Genomic DNA, 20,484 nt, shown 5'->3' with positions numbered 1-20,484 from the left:
ACTGAATCGTTGGATTTCCCAGAGTAGAACAGGCCATAAACTTGACTTACATATTTGATGAGGGTGACATAGATTGGTAAAACTCCATTTTTAACCTTTTAAAAAGAAGCTCTATTAACTTGAATCCTTATAGATTATTTTTGGATTAGTTAGAGGTGGATCTGAACAAGTATTGTTGAGGCCAATCACAGTCAATTGGATTTCACCATGTTTTACAGCTCCTGTCCAGCAAACTACTGAAACATTAAAGTATATTTGTTAGCAATTCTAATTAAAATTAAGAAATACCATCATTTTTTTAACCAACCAAAGCCTCCGTGTTAAAAATGGTTTAGGATAATCCAAGTGTCATTGGTCAATGTGCACAATACCAGGGTCAGAGAACTGGATAATCAGTATCATTTACTGCACCTGTGCCTATTTGTGCTTTCTTTTTACTGTTCCATTTGATTTCATATACATTGCCACAAAAGCACCATCTTACAATTTACCTCTATCAGAAGCATGATGGAGGAAGTCGGCTTTTCGTAACTCAGCTCATTAATGTTCTTTACTGAGAAATGTTCTGCATTAAAAATTGTTAGAAATACTTCAATTTTAGTCCTAACTATGGGGACTTCGACGTTCCCTTTGGTGATTATTATTCAATATTGTACTACAGAACTGCTCTTACCAATCATGTGTAAAGTGTATTTTAATGCTGAAGCTTGTCAAGGTGTCGCGAATTCTAACTACTTTGTTTACAAGTTAAAACTTGTGCACATCCAGTATTATAGAAGTGATAAAAACATAACGTAAGTAGAAGCATGATTGTACTCAATTATAATACTTGTAGTAAATAGTTTCTTTGCCAGAAACTAGAAACACACAACACCGCGTCACGCGGTCACGTGTCACCCCTTCGCACCGGATGTAGTTCGCGTCCCCGTCAGTTCAACTTCCGGAGTCGATATATTGTGCATGAAGTAAAATCTTGCTCGGATATTCATTTGGACGAACTTCTCGGCCAATTTTACGTTGTTAAAATGTCTCGAGGCTCGAGTGCAGGGTTCGACCGACACATTACCATCTTCTCCCCCGAAGGCAGACTCTACCAAGTCGGTCAGTATTGAGCGGAAGTTCAACGCAAAAGCCGGCTCGCGTGTTTGCTAGCTGGCTAAATGCTCTGTCATGGTTCGCGTCGCTTGGCTTCTTGCGGGAAAATGACACCCCGCCAAAACGAAAGCAGTCTCGTATATTCCCACCGCAGGCGGTGTGCCAGGTGTCCTTTTTTTTTAATTTTTTTTTTGGGTCTACTTTTCCTGATAGCTCCATCAAACAAAACGGAGTGAATCAAAATAGCTAGGTGGCTATTAGGCTACTTAGCATGGTTAGCATTGCAGACAAGCTGATTCACTGTCTGTTTGCTACCGAGTCGTTTATTTTCAAAGTTAGTGTCATTTTTTTTTTAAATTATATATTTATTATAATAGATATTAGCATTTGGTCTCAGTGGCAGAACTTCTGTGTACTTTCTTCACCGGCAATTGCGAGTAATGATTGAACTTAAAGGGGAAAATCCATCCTTTAATATTTTAAATGAGCAGTTCAGTTTGTGAGTTTGTTCCTGAACTGAACTGGACTGGACGACAATGTCTTCTGGTCAATAACAGTCAAGAGAGACATCCTCTCGTTCCTCCTCCAACAGTAAACAATACATGTTTGCAGATTGACTGCAATTCAGAGAGTATTCCCAGATGCACAGCTTTTATAAACTATTCATTTAGCATTTCCTACTTTGGATGCAATGTTTCTGACAAACGTCAGATTCTGATTTAATTCAGGATCATCAGACCGATCAGACGACACCTGACAACAGCTCTTTGCTCCAGATTTCCCGCTGAGACGAATGAGTGAATGAACGCTGCCTTTGTCCGTTGTGTTCATTTCCAAACATTCATTGTTGTTGTCACGTGAACATTTTTAAAGACCTCTCCCCTGATTATTTTTTGTTGTTGTTGTCTTCTTTTGTAGAATATGCTTTCAAGGCCATAAACCAAGGTGGACTCACATCAGTAGCGGTCCGGGGGAAGGACTGTGCAGTTGTTGTAACACAGAAAAAAGTACCGGTGAGTTTGATGTCAGGTTGCTGTAATAGTGGCGGCAGGTCGTCATGGAGACTCACAAGATGCATCCACCTGCACTGAAAACACCGGCTCCCCTCCGCTGCACACCGTATGTGATGGAGACGTGAAATGTTTTTTTTTTTTTTTTTTCCCCATTATGCTCTGTACATATTGAATTGTTTAATAAGTGTTATGTCAGTGCAGTTCGATATGATTCATTCATTAGTGAATAATTGTGGGTTTTTATTTTTATCCTGTATTCGTAATCAGATTGAAATCTTTTAAACATTTTACTTCAGTGAACCTCATGTTTCTCTGTCACAAAGTTATCATCTAATCTGGGTAAAGAATTCACATGATAGATTTAAGGATCTTTTATTAAGTTTTAAAAGTACAATCTTACATTCTTTACTTGTTATAACCAGCAGTTAAAAGACTTGTTTTCATTTTATACCATTTGATAAAATAGATAATGTATTGAATCAGTTCATATTTTCATACTTTTGTCCTAGCTGGTAGGGGTATTAAAACAAATCTTGTTTCACTTGAGTATTGCAATATCATGTTTTGTGGTACTGTTTAGATTCTCAATGAGGCACTTAATAATAAAAAAAATTTAATTCAAAAATAAAATAGTATACATGAAATTCCTTTGCTCAGATTGAATAAGTAGTGCTGTGATGTTGAAAATGCAGATCCCTCTGACCTGCTTGCTTTTAAAAACCTTTTATTCCAATTTTGTGCATATGGTTTTGTGATACTATTCCTAAAATGACATTTAAAAAATGTCAATATGTCACCTTGCTTGCAGTATCGCAATATACTGCAGTTGTGTCTTTGAATGCTGCCAGTGAGACGAGTAGACATTTCATTGTATTTTCTTGCATTTTAGTTGATTGTGATTGGTTGAATATTTTAGGCACTGAATAATCAGAAATGTCAAGTAAATGTTTTGGATACAGTTTTGTAATCAAATGATGAAACCGCTATTGCACATTCATTCTTTGTTTGTTTCTGCCTCGAACCAGGACAAGCTCCTGGATGCCGCCACAGTGACGCACCTTTTCAGAATAACAGATAATATTGGATGTGTAATGTCTGGGATGACGGGTAAGAAAATGACATACAATTATCTCGATTGTTTTTAGGGTTAAAAAGGCGCCAGTTTTTCTATCTATTTTTGTAATCCTATATTTGAATAGTGAAATTACAATACAAATTAAAACCATAAAAGTCCCTTTAGTTTATTGCTTTATTTATTTGTCTAGTGAGCAACTCCCTTCACTTTCTATTACTGGAACATTTTCTAAAGGATTCCGTTAGATTCTGTTTGAGTTATTGTGCACAACTGTGATCTGGTCGTCACCATTGTGGTGCACGTGAACGCTAAATTTAGGGGGATTTTTTTTTTAGGTAAAATTGGTGAGCTTTTCAGGTCATTTGACATCTGTGTTCTTCTCATTCCCAGCATTTACTGTGGCTGAAGGTTCCTCTTTCCAGACAATTGTAATTTTATTTTCTGCATACGTCATTTAAAACAGTGCACTAGAGAGTTGAAGTACTAGTGAAAGTATCAGCAACCGCTTTGAAACAAATCAAAACTTTTTTTCTTTTTTTTTCTTTTTGCTTTGTCCCTCTAACAGCTGACAGCAGGTCTCAAGTCCAGCGAGCTCGCTACGAGGCGGCCAACTGGCAGTACAAGTACGGTTATGAGATTCCAGTGGACATGCTGTGTAAGAGAATCGCTGACATCTCGCAAGTCTACACGCAGAACGCTGAGATGCGACCACTCGGCTGCTGTGAGTGCATTCATTCATTTCTCGTGACGGCACATCTCCCGGCGCAGCGGAGCGTCCCTCTCATTGTCCTCTGTGCCGCCCGTGAACCTGCAGGTATGATCGTGATCGGCATCGACGACGAGAGCGGCCCCCAGGTGTACAAATGCGACCCGGCCGGCTACTACTGCGGCTTCAAGGCCACCGCCGCCGGAGTGAAGCAGACAGAAGCCACCAGCTTCCTGGAGAAGAAAGTGAAAAAGAAACTGGACTGGACCTTTGAACAAACTATTGAGGTATAAAAAAAGAGAACAACCTTGATTTGCTGATGTTGCACAGGTTGATAAAGAAGGAACACACATGTGAAAGTGCTCTGCAGGACTCACGGTGGTTTCCAGGTATTTATACTGTGCTCAGGGGTGTGGTGCCACTTGTTGTCCCGTGATGCATGAATGTACACACAGGCGCGTGCAGGGTTAAGTTGCTCTTTCTAAAATTATGTAACCACCATGCAAGTTTACTCATGATGGGCAATAGTTTTCATCTCTTTAAATTAATAGTCTACAATATAACGCTGCTATTTCTATAGGTTGTTCTGGATTACTCATCTAAAATGTGTCTGATTTCACATTAAAAGCCTTGTTAAGAAATCAATGGCTTCTGTCTCCTGAAAAGCGAGCGAGCTTTTATTTTGAAACGGATACAAGAAGTGTTGAGTTTGTATTAACATGTGACGCAAAACAAGGCTCCAAGTTGACGTTATGAAACAATTAATACACCCTCAATGTGAAGATGACAACTTTGACCTTTCCATTTATTTTTGTTGGCTCTGTTGCTCGACGTGCTTCAGAGATTATTGGATCTTCAAGCGCTTTCAAGCACAAAAATGTAAATGAATTTTAACCGTATCAAGAGAGCGGTGAACATTTTATTTCTTCACTCGGAGAAAAAAAAAAGTGATTAAGCGACATTGAACACCTATAATTATGTTCCTTTTATGCGACGTAATAAGCAGGTAAACTGCAATAGATGTTGATTATTAAGTGATTGTTTTTCTTCCGCTCTTTCTCACCTTTAGACGGCGATCTCTTGTCTGACAACCGTACTCTCCATCGACTTCAAGCCCTCTGAGCTCGAGGTGGGCGTCGTCACGACACAGGACGCCAAGTTCAGGTAAAAAAAATCGACAGCATATGATGATTCGGCAAAGAGTTGTTGTTTTTTTGTTTGTTTGTTTGTTTGTTTGTTTTTTTAGTTGTTGCCCTTTTACGATGAGCTGAACACTTGCTGCAGTTGTAGACATTGCTGCTCATATTTAGAGTCATGTTTGTCCAAAATTCTTTGAGGTACAATTTCAGCAAACATGTTGGTGAAGTGACCTGATGACGGTGATGCTCATTCCTACTGTAACATGTTTGGGTTCGGGCTGCTAATAACCATCATTTTGAATCTTGAATAATCTGCTGATTATTGTCTTGATTAATGAAGTAAATCAAACAAAATGTTACAAATATAACCTTGGAAACGCCCGTCCGGTTTTGAACAGTCCACAACTCAAAAGATATTCAGTGAAAATCACCAATGGCAAGAAAAAGCATTGAATACTCAAATGACAGCAGATGGAAGCAGAAGTTCTTTCAGGCATCTTTGATGTAATTCAACTTCAGTCAGTAAAGTTATCAGTTTATTTACGAACCCTTAAAGCTTAATTTAGCCTTAAAATTCCAGCCTGTCTGATTCTGGATTTTTGGCGCCACTAATAATACTGGGGAGTAAAACAAATAACTATATTAATATCTCAGCTTATAAATATTACTTAAATACAATATATATGAACACACATTTCTTTTGCAATGATCCCTCAAATGTGGTTATCAAACACTTTTGACCCTTGTGACAAAGATCAGTAACGGCTGCAGGATATTTTCCAATTTAATGTCCACACGGTCATCAGTGCACACTGAAACTTCACTGGGAATTTATGAACTATTAATAGCTCATTCATCATTAGCATCTTTTGCAGCATTGTGTTCTGTAAAAAAAAAAAAAAAAAAAAAGGCTTTCATATCAAGCCAAGATATGTGAGGATAAAATCATCCGGCTAATATTTCAGTCTGGTTCTAGTTCAAATAGATTTTGTTCATCAAGAGTCCGTCCATGTTTACTTTGTGCAGGATTCTGACAGAGACTGAAGTGGACACCCACCTGATGGCCCTGGCAGAACGGGACTGAGCGAGCAGAGACGTCTCCCCTGTTAGACTGAGTTAGAGCATGATGGGATATGCAGGTCCCAGATGGAGGCTGGTGTTATCTTTGTTTGCTGTACATTTACCCCACTGTTTCATTCAACAATAAAACAAGTTTTTGGAGTAAAACGGACATTGGTGCTATTAATTTTTTCCTATTTATTTTTTACAAAACAATCTACTGTAACACAAAGCTTTATATCTCCTGGGTTCTGTTTTATCAGCTCAGTTTATCAGCGGGGAGGAAATGTTTCTGGGAAAACGAACTCGACCTCTGAGCTTCCTGTTTGTGGCGCCGAAGTGCACTAAAGTCACATGACTGACTAGATGCTGCACGAAGGTTATTTTACTCCACTACAGAGTAGTGTAGACCTGATTTGACCTCATTCTTGCTACCTTTTTGGCTTTTCTTTGTCAGAAATATCAACTCGGCGGAAATGTCATGCAACATAAATAGTTTCTCTCTGCAAAGGGGAAAATGTGTTGGCCTTTATAATTTAGAACGGTTTTGTGAGATAAGGGTGTGTCGGACGGGAAACTTAGATTCCTCGTTGATGCTGACGGGGTCTTTGACTTGAATGCTTAGCTGTCATCGGCATGATCAGAAATGATGCGAATGTGTCATCAACTCGTCATCCTCGGTCTCATGACATCACTGTTTTGTCTCCTGCACTTCTCTCTTTTTCCAGCGATTGCTAAATCAGACATGGAAATACAGTTACAAATGATGTTTTTCCACATCCTGGAATACAGTAAGAATCTTTGGGGCTTTTTGTTTTTGTTGCTTACGTCTCTATTCTGTCAATGGGAACTCTTCCTGTGATTTTCTGTGTCAAGTGTTTCCTCCAGGTTTACTTCATACGGAGGAAACATCGTAAATAATGCCAGTTACTTCAGGCGATTCCTTCCTGTAAAAAATTCCCCATTTAAGTGTGTGTCCATCAGTTGACAAGGAAATCTTGTATTTGCCAGACTGCCGCAGAGTTTCCTGGTGACGATGACACAGCACTAAGGGTAATCCAACTCTTGGCACATTTTCCATATTTGTAAAAAAAAAAAAAAACTTCTTTCCTTTCTTACCCAGCAGTTCCAGCACAGAGCTGCTACTCGGCAGTAGTTCCAGGACAGGGCGGAATATTTAAAGCACATTATGTTCTTCTTGTGCCGCCCGGGGAGTTTTCAGCGCCGTGACTCAGAGACCCGGTGACCTCGCCCAACAAAGGAAATCCCATTCGGTTCCAAGCGCCTAAGTGTGATCCTTTTTTTTTTTTTATGTCTGTGTATCTTTCACAAGTCTGGGGTGGACAAATGTGCCTCATCACGCTGAGTAAGAGTGAAATGATGCTTGTTTTACGGTGTGTAAAGAACACGAAACAATCATCCCGAAATTCAACTGGGTACAGGAAACACAGCAGTCACAGCTCCTTATATTCATAAACTTCTTTTTTATTTTGAACATTTGTCTTAATAGTGTTTGAATTCACACACATGTACAAGTACAAAAATAATATCTCTATATTTACAATATCTTACACATAGCTGGTATATACATATTCATATATATTTATACAGGCACAGAAAGACCAAACGGAGGTCTTTGATATTTGTTGGTTTTCTTGGTGCAGATCTTTCAGTGATCTTGACCGAACTCGACCAGACTGGACTCCATCTTCATTCTTGTATGCGACCCCAGGGCCAGCACCTGTGGACTTGGACCTTGGACGGAGGGACGTGGACTGGTTTTGTCCCCTGTTGGAGGGGCCGCGGCCTGGCGCACCCAGTAGCAGCTTGACGTTCACACCACCGTTAGAAGGGTGGTTCTTTTTTACTTTCCGAACTTTATGTCGTCGTAAAGCTGGAGGACAGAAAAAAAATATATATATATTAGGGACTCATACTTTCAAGATCATATACGATTATATGAAATGTTACTGTTCTGGACCAGATACTGACCTCATCTTCCGACATGTCCAGATCCTCCATATCGCTCTCGTCTGATTCGCTGTCGGGCAGCTCCCTCAGCTCCAGGGCCGTCCTCTCGTACAGCCGGCAGCGGATCACATCGTTCTGCCGCCCGTAGGTGAGGTGGTACGCCGTGAAGCCGCCGTAGTTCAAGCAGTTCACGTCGGCACCGAGGTCGAGGAGGCGGCACACCAGCGTGGGGTTCTGGAGATCCACGGCCAGGTGGAGCGCCGTCCGACCGCTGCATTGTTCCTACAAGAAACAACATGAAAGTAACATTAATTTCCTGCATGTGACTCGGCTTTTGATTTTTAGATCTTCTTTTTGCAAAAAAACTAAACACACTTCTGAGTTAATGACACCTACCTGTGCGTTGATGTCTGCACCGAGCTGAACGAGGTTTTCCACCAGAGAAATAAAGCCGTTGATGGACGCCAAGTGGAGACAGTTATGTCCTAAGAGGGGAAAACCAGGGAATACTCGGTAAACAACCCAGTTCGAGAACTGCTTAAGTGAAACATGAGAGTCTGTGTCTGTCTTTACAGGTGCTACTCTAACTCAGTACCTACCACTGTAGTTGGGGAAGGAGATGATGGAGGTGAGGTGGCGCTGGCAGTTCTGTGTGATGACGCCGAAGCAGGCGAGGGAGCCCTTTTTACAGGCGATGTGGAGAGCTGTGTTCCCGCTGTCGTCGGCCAGCAGCGGGTCAGCACCGGCGTTCAGGAGTCTATCCACCAGCTGGGGCTGCTCTGTGATCACTGCTAGGTGGAGGGCAGTCTGTGAAGGACACATTCATAAACATGGGTTATCTTCACTTTAAGGACATTTAGTGTGTATAATAAGGAGGTTATTGGATTGTATTGATCTGATAATCAATGATCCTGGTTATTACCTGTCTCTGGTGGTTCTGTACATTGAGGAACGGGTGATTGTGGGACAGCTTGATCATCTGTTGAGCATGCTCAGTGGCTTCATGAATGATGGCCAAATGGATCAGCCTGTGGGGAGGGGGGAGAGAAAAAGAAGAGAGTTAGTCAAAATAGTGTTGTTAAAAAAAATTACGCACGGAGGAAGTGGTTCCAGCCAAATAAGAGAGAACAAAGCCTTCGCAGTGGAGCGTTTCGCAAGAATGGAGTTTTGTCGGGTTATTTCCACCAGTTGTGGCTTGACACATCTGATGCTTTATCAGTTACTGGCAGTGAGCCAGGGACTTTCCTGAACGCGCAGAGCGGATTTTAGCACCGCCCAGGCTGCACTCTGAGCCAAAGCACGCGCACGCGCACAACACACACACACACACACACACACTTTATATGCGCATACGTACACGACTTATTTTTGTGCAACTTTCGACATTTCCATGCGGACTTTTGCAGCTTTTTTTTTAAATTTATGTATTTATTATCTTATCATTGCAATGCATTTAAAATTCAGATGCTGCACTCTGGTGCAAAACTCCTTTTAAATTTACGCAGAAAAGTGAAATGTTCCAAATGCGCCATCGCAGGGATAAAAGTGCACACAAACTCCACTTACGTGTCACCGTCGTCCGTCACTGCAGTTCTCCACGGCTCGTATTCCTGCGTGTGATCCTGGCCCCTGTCCACGATCAGCTCCACAAACTCGTTCACCAGCTCGTCCTCCTTTAAGGAATCCAGGCCGCTGTCAAAACGGTCCTCGTGGCAAGGCACCATTTTCCCGTGTTTGGGCTCCACGTTGTCCAAGTTGTAATCCATTTGATTGTGGTTAGATACTCTGTGCACGTCCATGTTGACTTCGCAAACGGTCATAAGACACAGCTCCGTCTGCTTCCGAAGGTCAGGGCAGAGTCGTGCAGCTGAGGGAGGCGCGCTGGGTTTTGTGCGCTCGGCTGGGCGGAGCCTCGGCGGGGAATTCCAATTGACTTATCTTAGAAAAAGCAAAGGGAAATCACACCGGCCTGTGCTTTTGTGAGAAAAATCCCCCCCCAAAGCCACTCAGAATGAAAACTTGTAGTTTCCTATTAGACACCTATTTTCACCTGTGATGTAGGTTAGGGGACATGTCATTATTGATCTCAGTGAATGAGACGTGATGAGCATGAATGAGGGAGACAGCCTCTGACTGGCTCTTCAATAATTCCCTTGTGCTCTGGGGAAATTATCTGTTGTAAGTGGCTAACCAAAGTAGCACTGCATATTTTCCTTTCTATTGCTTCTTCAATTTTTTTTCTTTTACAAATTCAAATGTAAAAAGAGACGAGTTTCCTATATTTCACAATTTACCCTGAAAATGAACCACAGTCTGCACTTACACTAACCACGTTGTGTTAAAATGCAGTATGTCTGTCCTAAATTCTGTGGTTGTCATTATCACGCAATAGATGTCCCAATTTCTCAAGTTTATCCTTTTTTTTTTTACTTCATATCTATATCTATATCTATATCTCCATCACATTCAAATGGAATATATTTCATGTGTTGGTTGTGTGCTGTTACTATGAAGAATTTGCATTCAGTTGAGAAAAGAATAATCCACAGTTAAAAGATATTTTTAAACCTGCACATTCATCCTGCAACTATGTATTTTTGATCAACTTTATTCATTCTACATACAGATTCATTGTTGTTGTCAAAGACTTTAATAGTATCATAATAGTTGATAAGCATCAGAACATGATGGCTATAATCAGACCTGCTAAAAGGTGATGTCCATTTAACCCTGCAGTGTAAACATTTAAAAAAAAATTACATCTTTACAATAGAGCCTAACTGATGTCTGGGCTGGTAATATTAATTGTCACAAACTTATGTCTGTATTGGCATAAATATTGGCCCATATGTGCCGATATGTTATCTTAATGCAGAAAAACATGCTTAGGGGTAAAATAGAAATTGTTCTATTTTTTTTTTTAAATTGTTATTTATAATTAATTGCTGCATTCGTGGCTTTAAAAAATATATATATATTTCTAATTACTCCCAGTGAAATCTATTGTTTCAATGCTCTGATGTCAGTAATATCTTGCCTTTATTACATATCTTTGTCACGATGGTCAAAAGTGGATCATAACCAGTAAAGTGTTCATATACTGTATTTACTATACATCTATATATAGAAAGAATATCAGATATATTGATATTGGAATATTTTTTTTATTCCGTAATATCGACAATGGCCCCAAAAATACTGCATCAGTCAGTCCCTACTTTACATCAATGTGAGAAAATAGTGCATATGGTGTAAAAATGTCAAAAATCTCCTCATAGGTCAGACAGAGGAAGACGACAGGATTTCCATACGTTTTTCAGAGCATGTTTTAAAGTGAACACGATGAGCAGAGGAGGAGGAACAGGAGCGGGGAGAAGATTCTAAAGTTTCCTCATGGAGACTCCCTCATGACAGCAACACTTGCATGTTCCACGTAGGATGTTCTGGACTTACCCATCTAACATTGCACAGGCTTAACACACTTCAGGAGGTGAAATCCTGCATGACTCGCTTCGATCCTGGAAAACACTGCATGGAGTCACACGGAGGATGAAGAACTTTATTAAGACTTTTGGGAGGAATTTCTAATATGTTCCTCGTCTGTTGTGATTTCTTTAGGATCTTTTTTTTGGGGGGGGGCTGAAATTGTCACTGTTCAAACTGTCCCAGGCAAGTCTCAAAGAGGAAATTCCTCTGTTGAATAACTTGCGTGCACAGTACGTGACAGAGTGACCTGTGTCTGCTCCCCTGACATTTCACATAAAAAAATCCCAGGATCACCTGTTTACACTGTGAAAGGTAGGCTGGGTGAAAACATAGCAACGGTCTCCAAGCATTCGCACCTCTGTGTGGGGCAATACTGGATTACACTAAACCAAACACACACACACACATCTACACACCCTGCAGGGCTGTGATGTCACAAGAAGTGTGTGAACATGCGTCATATCAGACAAACGTCAGTCGGACAAGCATGCACCATCTCTGCATTTCCTTTCAATTCCAAACATTCTTTCATGTCGGCCGAGTATCTTAAGGAGGGATCTTGGGACAAACTGTTCTCGCAGCTCTGTTTTGTTTTTCTCCTGTTGCCAAGATTGCGTGCTTGTGTTTATATTTGGTCGGATATTTACCCCACATGGGAAATACTGGGACTTCCACTTTTCTTTTCTTTTTGGAAAGCTATGCAAGTACTCCTGTCTCCACTTGCCTTATATTTACTGCAGGTTGCTATGGAGACTAACCACTGAGAAAGCACTGACGCCACTTCAGTGTCAAGTGCTGTACATTGCCCTCTGTCTGCATACTGATAAAGTACCACAGCTATCCGAGTCAAATAAGTGTCCCAGGAGGCTTCACACCCTGCTGGCCTGAAACCAACACGGTCAGCTGATATAAACTCATCAAACATTCCCGTTTTCGTGAATGGCCAATTTCACCTTGCACTTTGAGAAACAGCTGAGCAGTTATGTCAATTTAATGGTTCTAACGTTTAGTTTTTGTTAAAAGAGGTTCCTGCTCTCACTGATATGAGCTACGGAAGCAGCTATTTCTTTAATGTTGTTTAGCTGGAGATCACGAGCTGATTACTTTGTTATCTTGAGAAAACAAAGCCTGTTCTCTCATGATAACGAGTTCATTCACTATCCTCTTATCGCGAGAAGACAAACGGCAGATGTTTTTGTTTGGTTTGAGACTTGCCAGCCGGTCCCACTGAACATAGGGACACCCACGGCATCTCGACAGACACCTTTAACTTTTATTAAAAGTGTTATCATGTACGTTCCAATATCCATACTGCCATACTATTTAGTATGCCAGAAAAATATTTAGTATCGTATGTTAAACGTAGTATGCCAAAAGTACCAAGATGTCCTGCCACATCCGGCCGTATTTTGCAGTATGGAGGCCAGCATGCTACTCGAGCTGTGCTGACCCACAATCCTTTGCGTGGCGGAAGATACATCACATCGACTGAGCCACCGAGAGAGTTGGCGATGACGCTCCGCCTACAAATGGAAATAGAAGGAGAAGAAGAAGAAGAAGAAGAACAAGGAGGAGGAGAAGAAGAAGAAGAAGAAGAAGAAGAAGAAGAAGAAGAAGAAGAAGAAGAAGAAGAAGAAGAAGAAGAAGAACAAGAACAAGAACAAGAAGAACAAGAACAAGAACAAGAAGAACAAGAAGAAGAAGAACAAAAACAAGGAGGAGGAGAAGAAGAAGAAGAACAGGCCTTAAAAGGAAGGGTACTCGTAATGTTCAACCTGGTTGCAACTCAAAAGGAAGAAGGAGAAGGAGAAGATGAAGATGAAGAGGCATTAAATAAAAGCATACTTCTTCCAAATCGCATTCTTTTGTCTTTTTACTTCACATATCGCGCTACAATCATGACGGATAGGACCAAGAGGGTCAAAGTTCAAGGCGCATTTTTATGAAGTAGCATGTCCCAATTGTACACACACTCCATTCAACAGTATGTACTTTGTAGCTGCAGTACATACTAAAAGTAAAAAGAAATAGTATGCCATTTGAAATGCAGCTACTGTATGTTGTAAAATGAAAATGGAACAATCCCTGACAAGAGGAAAGATTTATTTACAACATACCAGCAGCTGAAAGTTAATCATGTTTTTATTCGTGTATAATCACCTGAAATCATCGTGGGTTTTTTTTTTACCTCACAATGAGCCTTGCATGTTTACACAGTGAGCTGGTCCTCCTCCACGGAGCCCGCCATGTTGTACCGCCATGTTTCTACAGGAGCTCAGAAGGGACAAAACAAACAACGGCTTTAGAGAGGACCTTTCAAGTTTTTTTTGTGCTAATTTCATGGCTAATTTAGATTCTCTTACAGGCTTGGAAGAGGAAGGTGAGGTGAGGGGGGGGGGGGCGGGTCAGGTGTCATCTGCAACCTCACCACTAGATGCCACTAAATCCCAAACAGAGCTGCTGTAAATGATGAGGACTGATGAGTGTTTTCTCTGACAGTAAGACAAATTGCAATGTCTGCGTTTGACCTTGATTGATGTACAGTCTGATGCATTGATCATTATTGGGTATGATCTGACATTTTCAGGTTAAATCAGTCTCTACAGCTGTCAGAACACCATCCATACACGCTGTGGTAGCACTCCTAATCTCTATAAACGTTTATGAGTAATAAGAGGAAACTACCTTTTGTTCTTCTGTGATAATGGGTTAATTATTTTATTGTTGCAAGAGAGCAAAGGTAGTTTTCTGGAGGTAAACAATAATAAACTTGTGATCTTGAGATAACAGCATTAGTTATGAAATAATAGCAGCCTGGGATCAAGCTATTTCCAGTTCTCCTCCCAGTTCTAGCTCCATATTTAGTATACAGACATGAGATTGGTATTAAACCTCTCATCTCACTTTTAATATCAAAGCCAGTTTATATCTTTAAACGTTTCAAAGTTTCCAAAGTGGAAGGTGGATATAAATTGACTATGAAATAAGCGGCAATGTAGTTTATCATTGGTTATCTGTCAGTAGTTGCTTTTATCATCTGGCCCAGCAGTCTAAAAACAGCCTCAGCTTCCCAGATGTGTGCATGTCATTCATGACAACTTCCCTCCTGTTTCAGAAGGAAGCCATCACTCCGTTATTACAGTAATCTCTCCATGGACACTAAAAGTCGACCTAAACCAGTGCATTTCATGTGTGGGTGCAGTGACACAGCAGTATACTCAGAGTTTACACAATGTACTCCCACTATCTGTTTTCACAGTGTGCATGTGTGAATGTAAAGAGCGATATTTAACCATGACAGGTTTACACACGGCTGTTTTCCATGGCTTATTTTGAAATAGTTTAGTGATATGAGTCAGGCTGTTTCTCTGTCAGAGGGATTTCACCTCAACCTTTCTCCATGAAACTTTATTATTCCATGTTCTGTACATATTATATTACACCTGATGTGTTTTTGATGGAGGCCTGAGGAGTTTATGAATTAATGGTGTGTGTGACCTTTGTCCTTGTGACCTTTTTCAATGATCTTATTCAGAATGAAACAGGTTTCCATACCTGCTTCCTTTTGCATGTGATGGTCATGAGATTTTGTGTTTCCTCCTCTTTCTTGTGTTTGTGAAAAAGTGACAAAAGACACGTCAGACTTGGTGCGTTGATTGAAACTTTCAAAGTGAGCTGACAAACTCTGAGGTCCTCCCCTTTATTGCCTTGGTTTCGTGCTGAATGTGCAACTGCATATTTTTTCGGGGAACAGTGGGTGGTTTTCGGAGAAGGGGTAATCATTTTGTTTCCCTTCCCAGGCTTCCCCACGGTGCCGTGCATAAATGTACACATTCACACACAGAGAGATAGAAACAGACAAAGGGATTAATGTTATATCACTTGTCCCACTGCCTTACTGCCACCAGGCATCTCCCATGGTCACACTGTCACTATTGTGGCTGAAGTTTTAAAGCTGCATGGGAACACATTAAAGATCAGGTCAACCAAATTACTAAAAATATATATAACCTCACTCTCATTTTTGCTTTTAATCCCTGAGGTATCTGTTTCTGAGATTTCTGTTTCTTTAAATGAATAGTTTTCATTTTAGCCGACTGTCATGTTTGTACCATAAGTATGAAGCTACAGCCAGCAGCTTGTTAGCTTAGCTTCACATAAAGAATGGGAAGCAGGGGGAAACAGCAAGCCTAGCCACATTACACAAAAATTGCACAAACAAGTTGGGGTTTATTGTCATTGTCACGAGGTTTCCAGCCAGCGGAATATCCAGGAGGTCATTGCACCCAGCTAAGGAAAAGTTCCTGCATGTGACTCGGTGTAAAACTTCCTGATTTAACTGTTATGACACTATTGAGTGGGAGTTTATCATCACATGTATGCAAAATGTTGTACATGGACTAGTAGGGGCCGAATGAACCTACTGGTGCGACCCTTTAGAGGCCGTAGTAAAGAGCGACAAAGCCCACATATGTAGGTGAGCTTGGGGTGGTTAAATGATTAAACAGGACTTTCAGCCAGAAGACCTCTGTTGATGTGAAAAAAAAGTCACTGTTTACTTTTTAAAAGTTATGTACAAGTTTACATCGTAACTTTTTTTGAATGACATTATGTTTTTTTTTAAGCCTAACCAAATACTTTTAATGCAAAAATGAATCCAAATTGTGACCGCCTCACAATGTTAACGACGTGATTAACATACAGTGCATCCGGAAAGTATTCACAGCACTTCACTTTTTCCACATTTTGTTATATTACAGCCTTATTCCAAAATGGATGAAATTCATTTTTTCCCTCAAAAATTCTACACACAATACCCCATAATGACAACGTGAAATACATTTTTTTGAAATTTTTGCAAATCTATTAAAAATCAAAAATGAAAATATAACACATACATAAGTATTCACAGCCTTTGCTCAATACTTTGTTGAAGCACCTTTGGCAGAAATTACACCCTCAAGTCTTTTTGAGTATGATGCTATAAGCTTGGCACACCTATTCTTGGGCAGTTTCTCCCATTCTTCTTTGCAGGACCTCTCAAGCTCCATCAGGTTGGATGGGGAGCGTCGGTGCACAGCCATTTTCAGATCTCTCCAGAGATGTTCAATCGGGTTCAAGTCTGGGCTCTGCCTGGGCCTCTCAAAGACATTCACAGAGTTGTCCCGAAGCCATTCCTTTGTTGTCTTGGCTGTGTGCTTCGGGTCGTTGTCCTGTTGGAAGATGAACCTTCGCCCCAGTCTGAGGTCCAGAGCGCTCTGGAGCAGGTTTTCATCAAGGATGTCTCTGTACATTGCTGCATTCATCTTTCCCTCCATCCTGACTAGTCTCCCAGTTCCTGCCGCTGAAAAACATCCCCACAGCATGATGCTGCCACCACCATGCTTCACCGTAGAGATGGTATTGGTCAAGTGATGAGCGGTGCCTGGTTTCCTCCAAGCATGACGCTTGGCATTCAGGCCAAAGAGTTCAATCTTTGTTTCATCAGACCAGAGAATTTAGTTTCTCATGGTCTGACAGTCCTTCAGGTGCCTTTTGGTAAACTCCAGGTGGGCTGTCATGTGCCTTTTACTGAGGAGTGGCTTCCGTCTGGCCACTCTACCATACAGGCCTGCTTGGTGGAGTGCTGCAGAGATGGTTGTCCTTCTGGAAGGTTCTCCCCTCTTCACAGAGCAATGTTGGAGCTCTGTCAGAGTGACCATCGGGTTCTTGGTCACCTCCCTGACTAAGGCCCTTCTCCCCCGATCGCTCAGTTTGGCCGGGCGGCCGACTCTAGGAAGAGTCCTGGTGGTTCCAAACTTCTTCCATTTACGGATGATGGAGGCCACTGTGCTCATTGGGACCTTCAATGCTGTAGAAATTTTTCTGTACCCTTCCCCAGATCTGTGCCTCGATACAATCCTGTCTCGGAGGTCTACAGACAATTCTTTGGACTTCATGGCTTGGTTTGTGCTCTGACATGCACTGTCAACTGTGGGACCTTATATAGACGGTGTGTGTCTTTCCAAATCATGTCCAACCAACTGAATTTACCAGGTGGACTCCAATTAAGTTGTAGAAACATCTCAAGGATGATCAGTGGAAACAGGATGCACCTGAGCTCAATTTTGAGTGTAATGGCAAAGGCTATGAATACTTATGTACATGTGATTTTTTTTTTTTTTTTTTTTCGTTTTTGATTTTTAATAGATTTGCAAAAAATTTAAAAAAATGTATTTCACGTTGTCATTATGGGGTATTGTGTGTAGAATTTTGAGGGGAAAAAATGAATTTAATCCATTTTGGAATAAGGCTGTAACATAACAAAATGTGGAAAAAGTGAAGCGCTGTGAATACTTTCCGGATGCACTGTACAGTGATGACCCAGGTCAAATGTCTCTAGTAACTTACTCTTGAACCTACTGGTAGGGTTAGTATGGCCTTACTGGCCCCAATATTTGGGCAGATGATCGATGATCACTATTTCCAGTCTTTATGCAATGCTAACATCAATTAGTAGAACTACTGGCTTTATCTTTATATCAAGCATACAGATGTGCAATTTTCTAACTTTTAAGCACCTAAATGTAATTATAGGCATAGCTTTACACATAAAAATGAAACAGTGAGCCGGATGGGCTGCAGGAACTCCGGCTGTAAAGATGTAGGACCAAGAGCTCTGTAAAAATTTGAATTTCAATAAAATCTTACAGCAGATGGGATTTACAAGCATTTTGCTTGGCCTCAATTCAAATACCAGCTGCTGCATATTAAACAAGCTGGAGATGCAATAGTGTCGTCGGAATGAGACAAGAATAGTGGAAGCTGCCGTAGTTCAAAGGCGATCAGATAAAAGCATCAGAGACCAATTTCTTGTTTTGTTTTCTTTTTGATTGTCATTTTTCAGTTGCAGGAGAAAGCTCTGCTTGTGTCTCAAATGAAGGAGAACATGGATTATTATACATGAAGTCACATTCATACACAACAAATTCAAATCGAATCAGAAGAAATTAGAAACTAGCCAGTGAAGTTGCAATTTACATCAATGTCTGTCCATATTCATATTGATTCTGATCCAACACAAAGTTCAAGCCAAGCCAAGATCATGCTTCAAATATGGGTGTTGCTGCAAAGAAGCTACAAATTAAAAAACAACAACAGATGCTTCACACACTTCTTTAACCTAACAGCACAGAAGTACAACATTCAGTACAGATTTAAAGTGGACACGCAAGATTAGGGTCATTAATTCAGACTCTGACCAAATATGAACTACGGTCACAGTCTCCCCTTTCTGTCTCTGAGTTATGGTCATTGAATAATAGACATTTTGATACCACAGTGAATATGATTTTTGAGCTTTTGGATGTAGGCTTCAGTAGTGGAAGGTTGTCCAAGGTTCATTGTGTGGTCAACAACAGCACTATCGCGGGAGCTTTGAATCTGAGGACGGCGCCTGCAGCCTGCAGGGAGGGAGGTGGCAGAAGCAGCTGAACAGGGCAGTCTTTGGATTTGGTGGTCGTGTATGGCATGTAAGATCTTGTGGCTTTGAGCAAAGACACCTCTGCCAAAGTATGCATGTACTAGTTTACATGTTAAACAAGTAGAGCGGGTTGGTGTGTATGAGTATTGAAGGGGAGTAGTTCTGGGACGCCAGGACTGCTGTTGATCCTCCCCGAGGTGTCGCGGGCCTGCCTTGACGAAACACCGGTGAAGGGAGGTGCCCACTTGATAACCCCAGTGAGATACTGCACACTCACCGTGTTGCTATGGCTTTGTTTACAGGTGATTTCTACTTTGCCGTGTGAGCACAGCATGCATCGTGTTTGTTAGGGAGCTGTTTGGCAGATATTGAGTCTGCTGACTCTTGCGGTATTTTTCTGCATGACTTTTTCACTTTGTGTATTGTAAAACTAAACTGAATTCTTGATTTATGGCTCGAGGCATGTTTTGTGACGTCACAGTGACCTTTGACCTTTGACCACCAAATTCTAATCAGTTCATCAGTGTGAACCTTTGTTCCAAATTTGAAGAATATATAATTTAACATAATTTATGCAAGTATGTTCTGGTAGATTTACATTGATTACATTGAAGTGAGTGCACATACAAAGTAGTTCAAATGAGGCGAGTAACATGGCACTAAGAAATTCCTCCAGTGAACAGACAGACAGCTTTACGGCTTTAATACAAGTAGTGAATCGTGAAACCTGCAGCTGACCGTAAACTGTGACTCTCTGTTTGGTTTCCTTCTCGTTCTTCAGTTTCTTCCTCATCTCCTTTGACTTCATTGATCGTCCATTGAGTGAACGCTGCACAGGAGGGGACTGAAAAAACAGGTAATGAGTGTTATGAGATAAACCACAAAGACAGCTCAGATGTTCTGCGAGCACACTGCGCTGCCCTAAATACAAATTAGACCAGCAGAGTTTCCTGACACATTTGCAGCAGTTTGAAAATGGATGCGAGCGTCAGTGCGCTTACACACCACGGAAATAGTGCGGCTAAAAGACAAACCGCAAAATCCTTCGCTCTTTTATATTCTCACGTGCAGTTTTGGATTCATGAGGTTTCAGTCTCTCTGTCTGTTCTGCTGGATTATAGTGTAAAAAATAAAACTCCAGCCTTGTGTTTTAGCTGTTGATTGTTTTGATTGCGGTTGATGATCAATGTTCATTTCCACAAAACTAGAACTGAGCAACATTTTAATTGTGGCACTGAGAAATATTAATGATGAAAAGGGAAGCTCATGCATTGAATCACACACCAGTAAATGGTTCGATGGCCAACATCAGCCATGCAGAGTAGAGGAGAGAAACCGGGCACGTTCGTAAGAAGACCGAGAGTTGTGAATTCTTTTGGAGAAAGGCTGAAGAGCGCGACAAATTTAACACCAGACTGTCCAGAGAGACAAAATACACCTACAATTTGTGGGGTACATATCTGACTTAGTCTAACTTG

General features: G+C 41.0%; 2 protein-coding genes across 2 annotated transcripts; one reads left to right on the top strand and one right to left on the bottom strand.

The window, feature by feature from the left end:
- Nucleotides 1-929: 929 nt before the first annotated feature.
- LOC138203632 (proteasome subunit alpha type-6) lies at nt 930-6,259 on the top strand. The gene is made up of 7 exons (XM_069158636.1): nt 930-1,101; nt 2,014-2,108; nt 3,134-3,215; nt 3,749-3,904; nt 3,998-4,176; nt 4,959-5,053; nt 6,055-6,259. The coding sequence occupies exons 1-7, from the start codon at nt 1,026-1,028 to the stop codon at nt 6,110-6,112; spliced, it is 741 nt and encodes a 246-aa protein (XP_069014737.1). The 5' UTR covers nt 930-1,025; the 3' UTR covers nt 6,113-6,259.
- A 1,292-nt stretch (nt 6,260-7,551) lies between these two features.
- Nucleotides 7,552-9,914, bottom strand: nfkbiaa (nuclear factor of kappa light polypeptide gene enhancer in B-cells inhibitor, alpha a). The gene is made up of 6 exons (XM_069158635.1): nt 9,625-9,914; nt 8,981-9,086; nt 8,658-8,865; nt 8,455-8,543; nt 8,080-8,340; nt 7,552-7,981 (listed from the first exon to the last, which is right to left on the bottom strand). Exons 1-6 carry the CDS (start codon nt 9,876-9,878, stop codon nt 7,952-7,954), a joined length of 948 nt encoding a protein of 315 aa, XP_069014736.1. The 5' UTR covers nt 9,879-9,914; the 3' UTR covers nt 7,552-7,951.
- Nucleotides 9,915-20,484: the final 10,570 nt, after the last annotated feature.

This window comes from Embiotoca jacksoni, unplaced genomic scaffold (assembly GCF_022577435.1).
Source record: "Embiotoca jacksoni isolate LCO1_2020_lvr unplaced genomic scaffold, fEmbJac1.0.p SCAF_23, whole genome shotgun sequence".
NCBI classification, from domain to species: domain Eukaryota; kingdom Metazoa; phylum Chordata; class Actinopteri; family Embiotocidae; genus Embiotoca; species Embiotoca jacksoni.
Note: the sequence above shows the minus strand (reverse complement) of the source record. Positions and strands in the feature narration are given on the sequence as shown.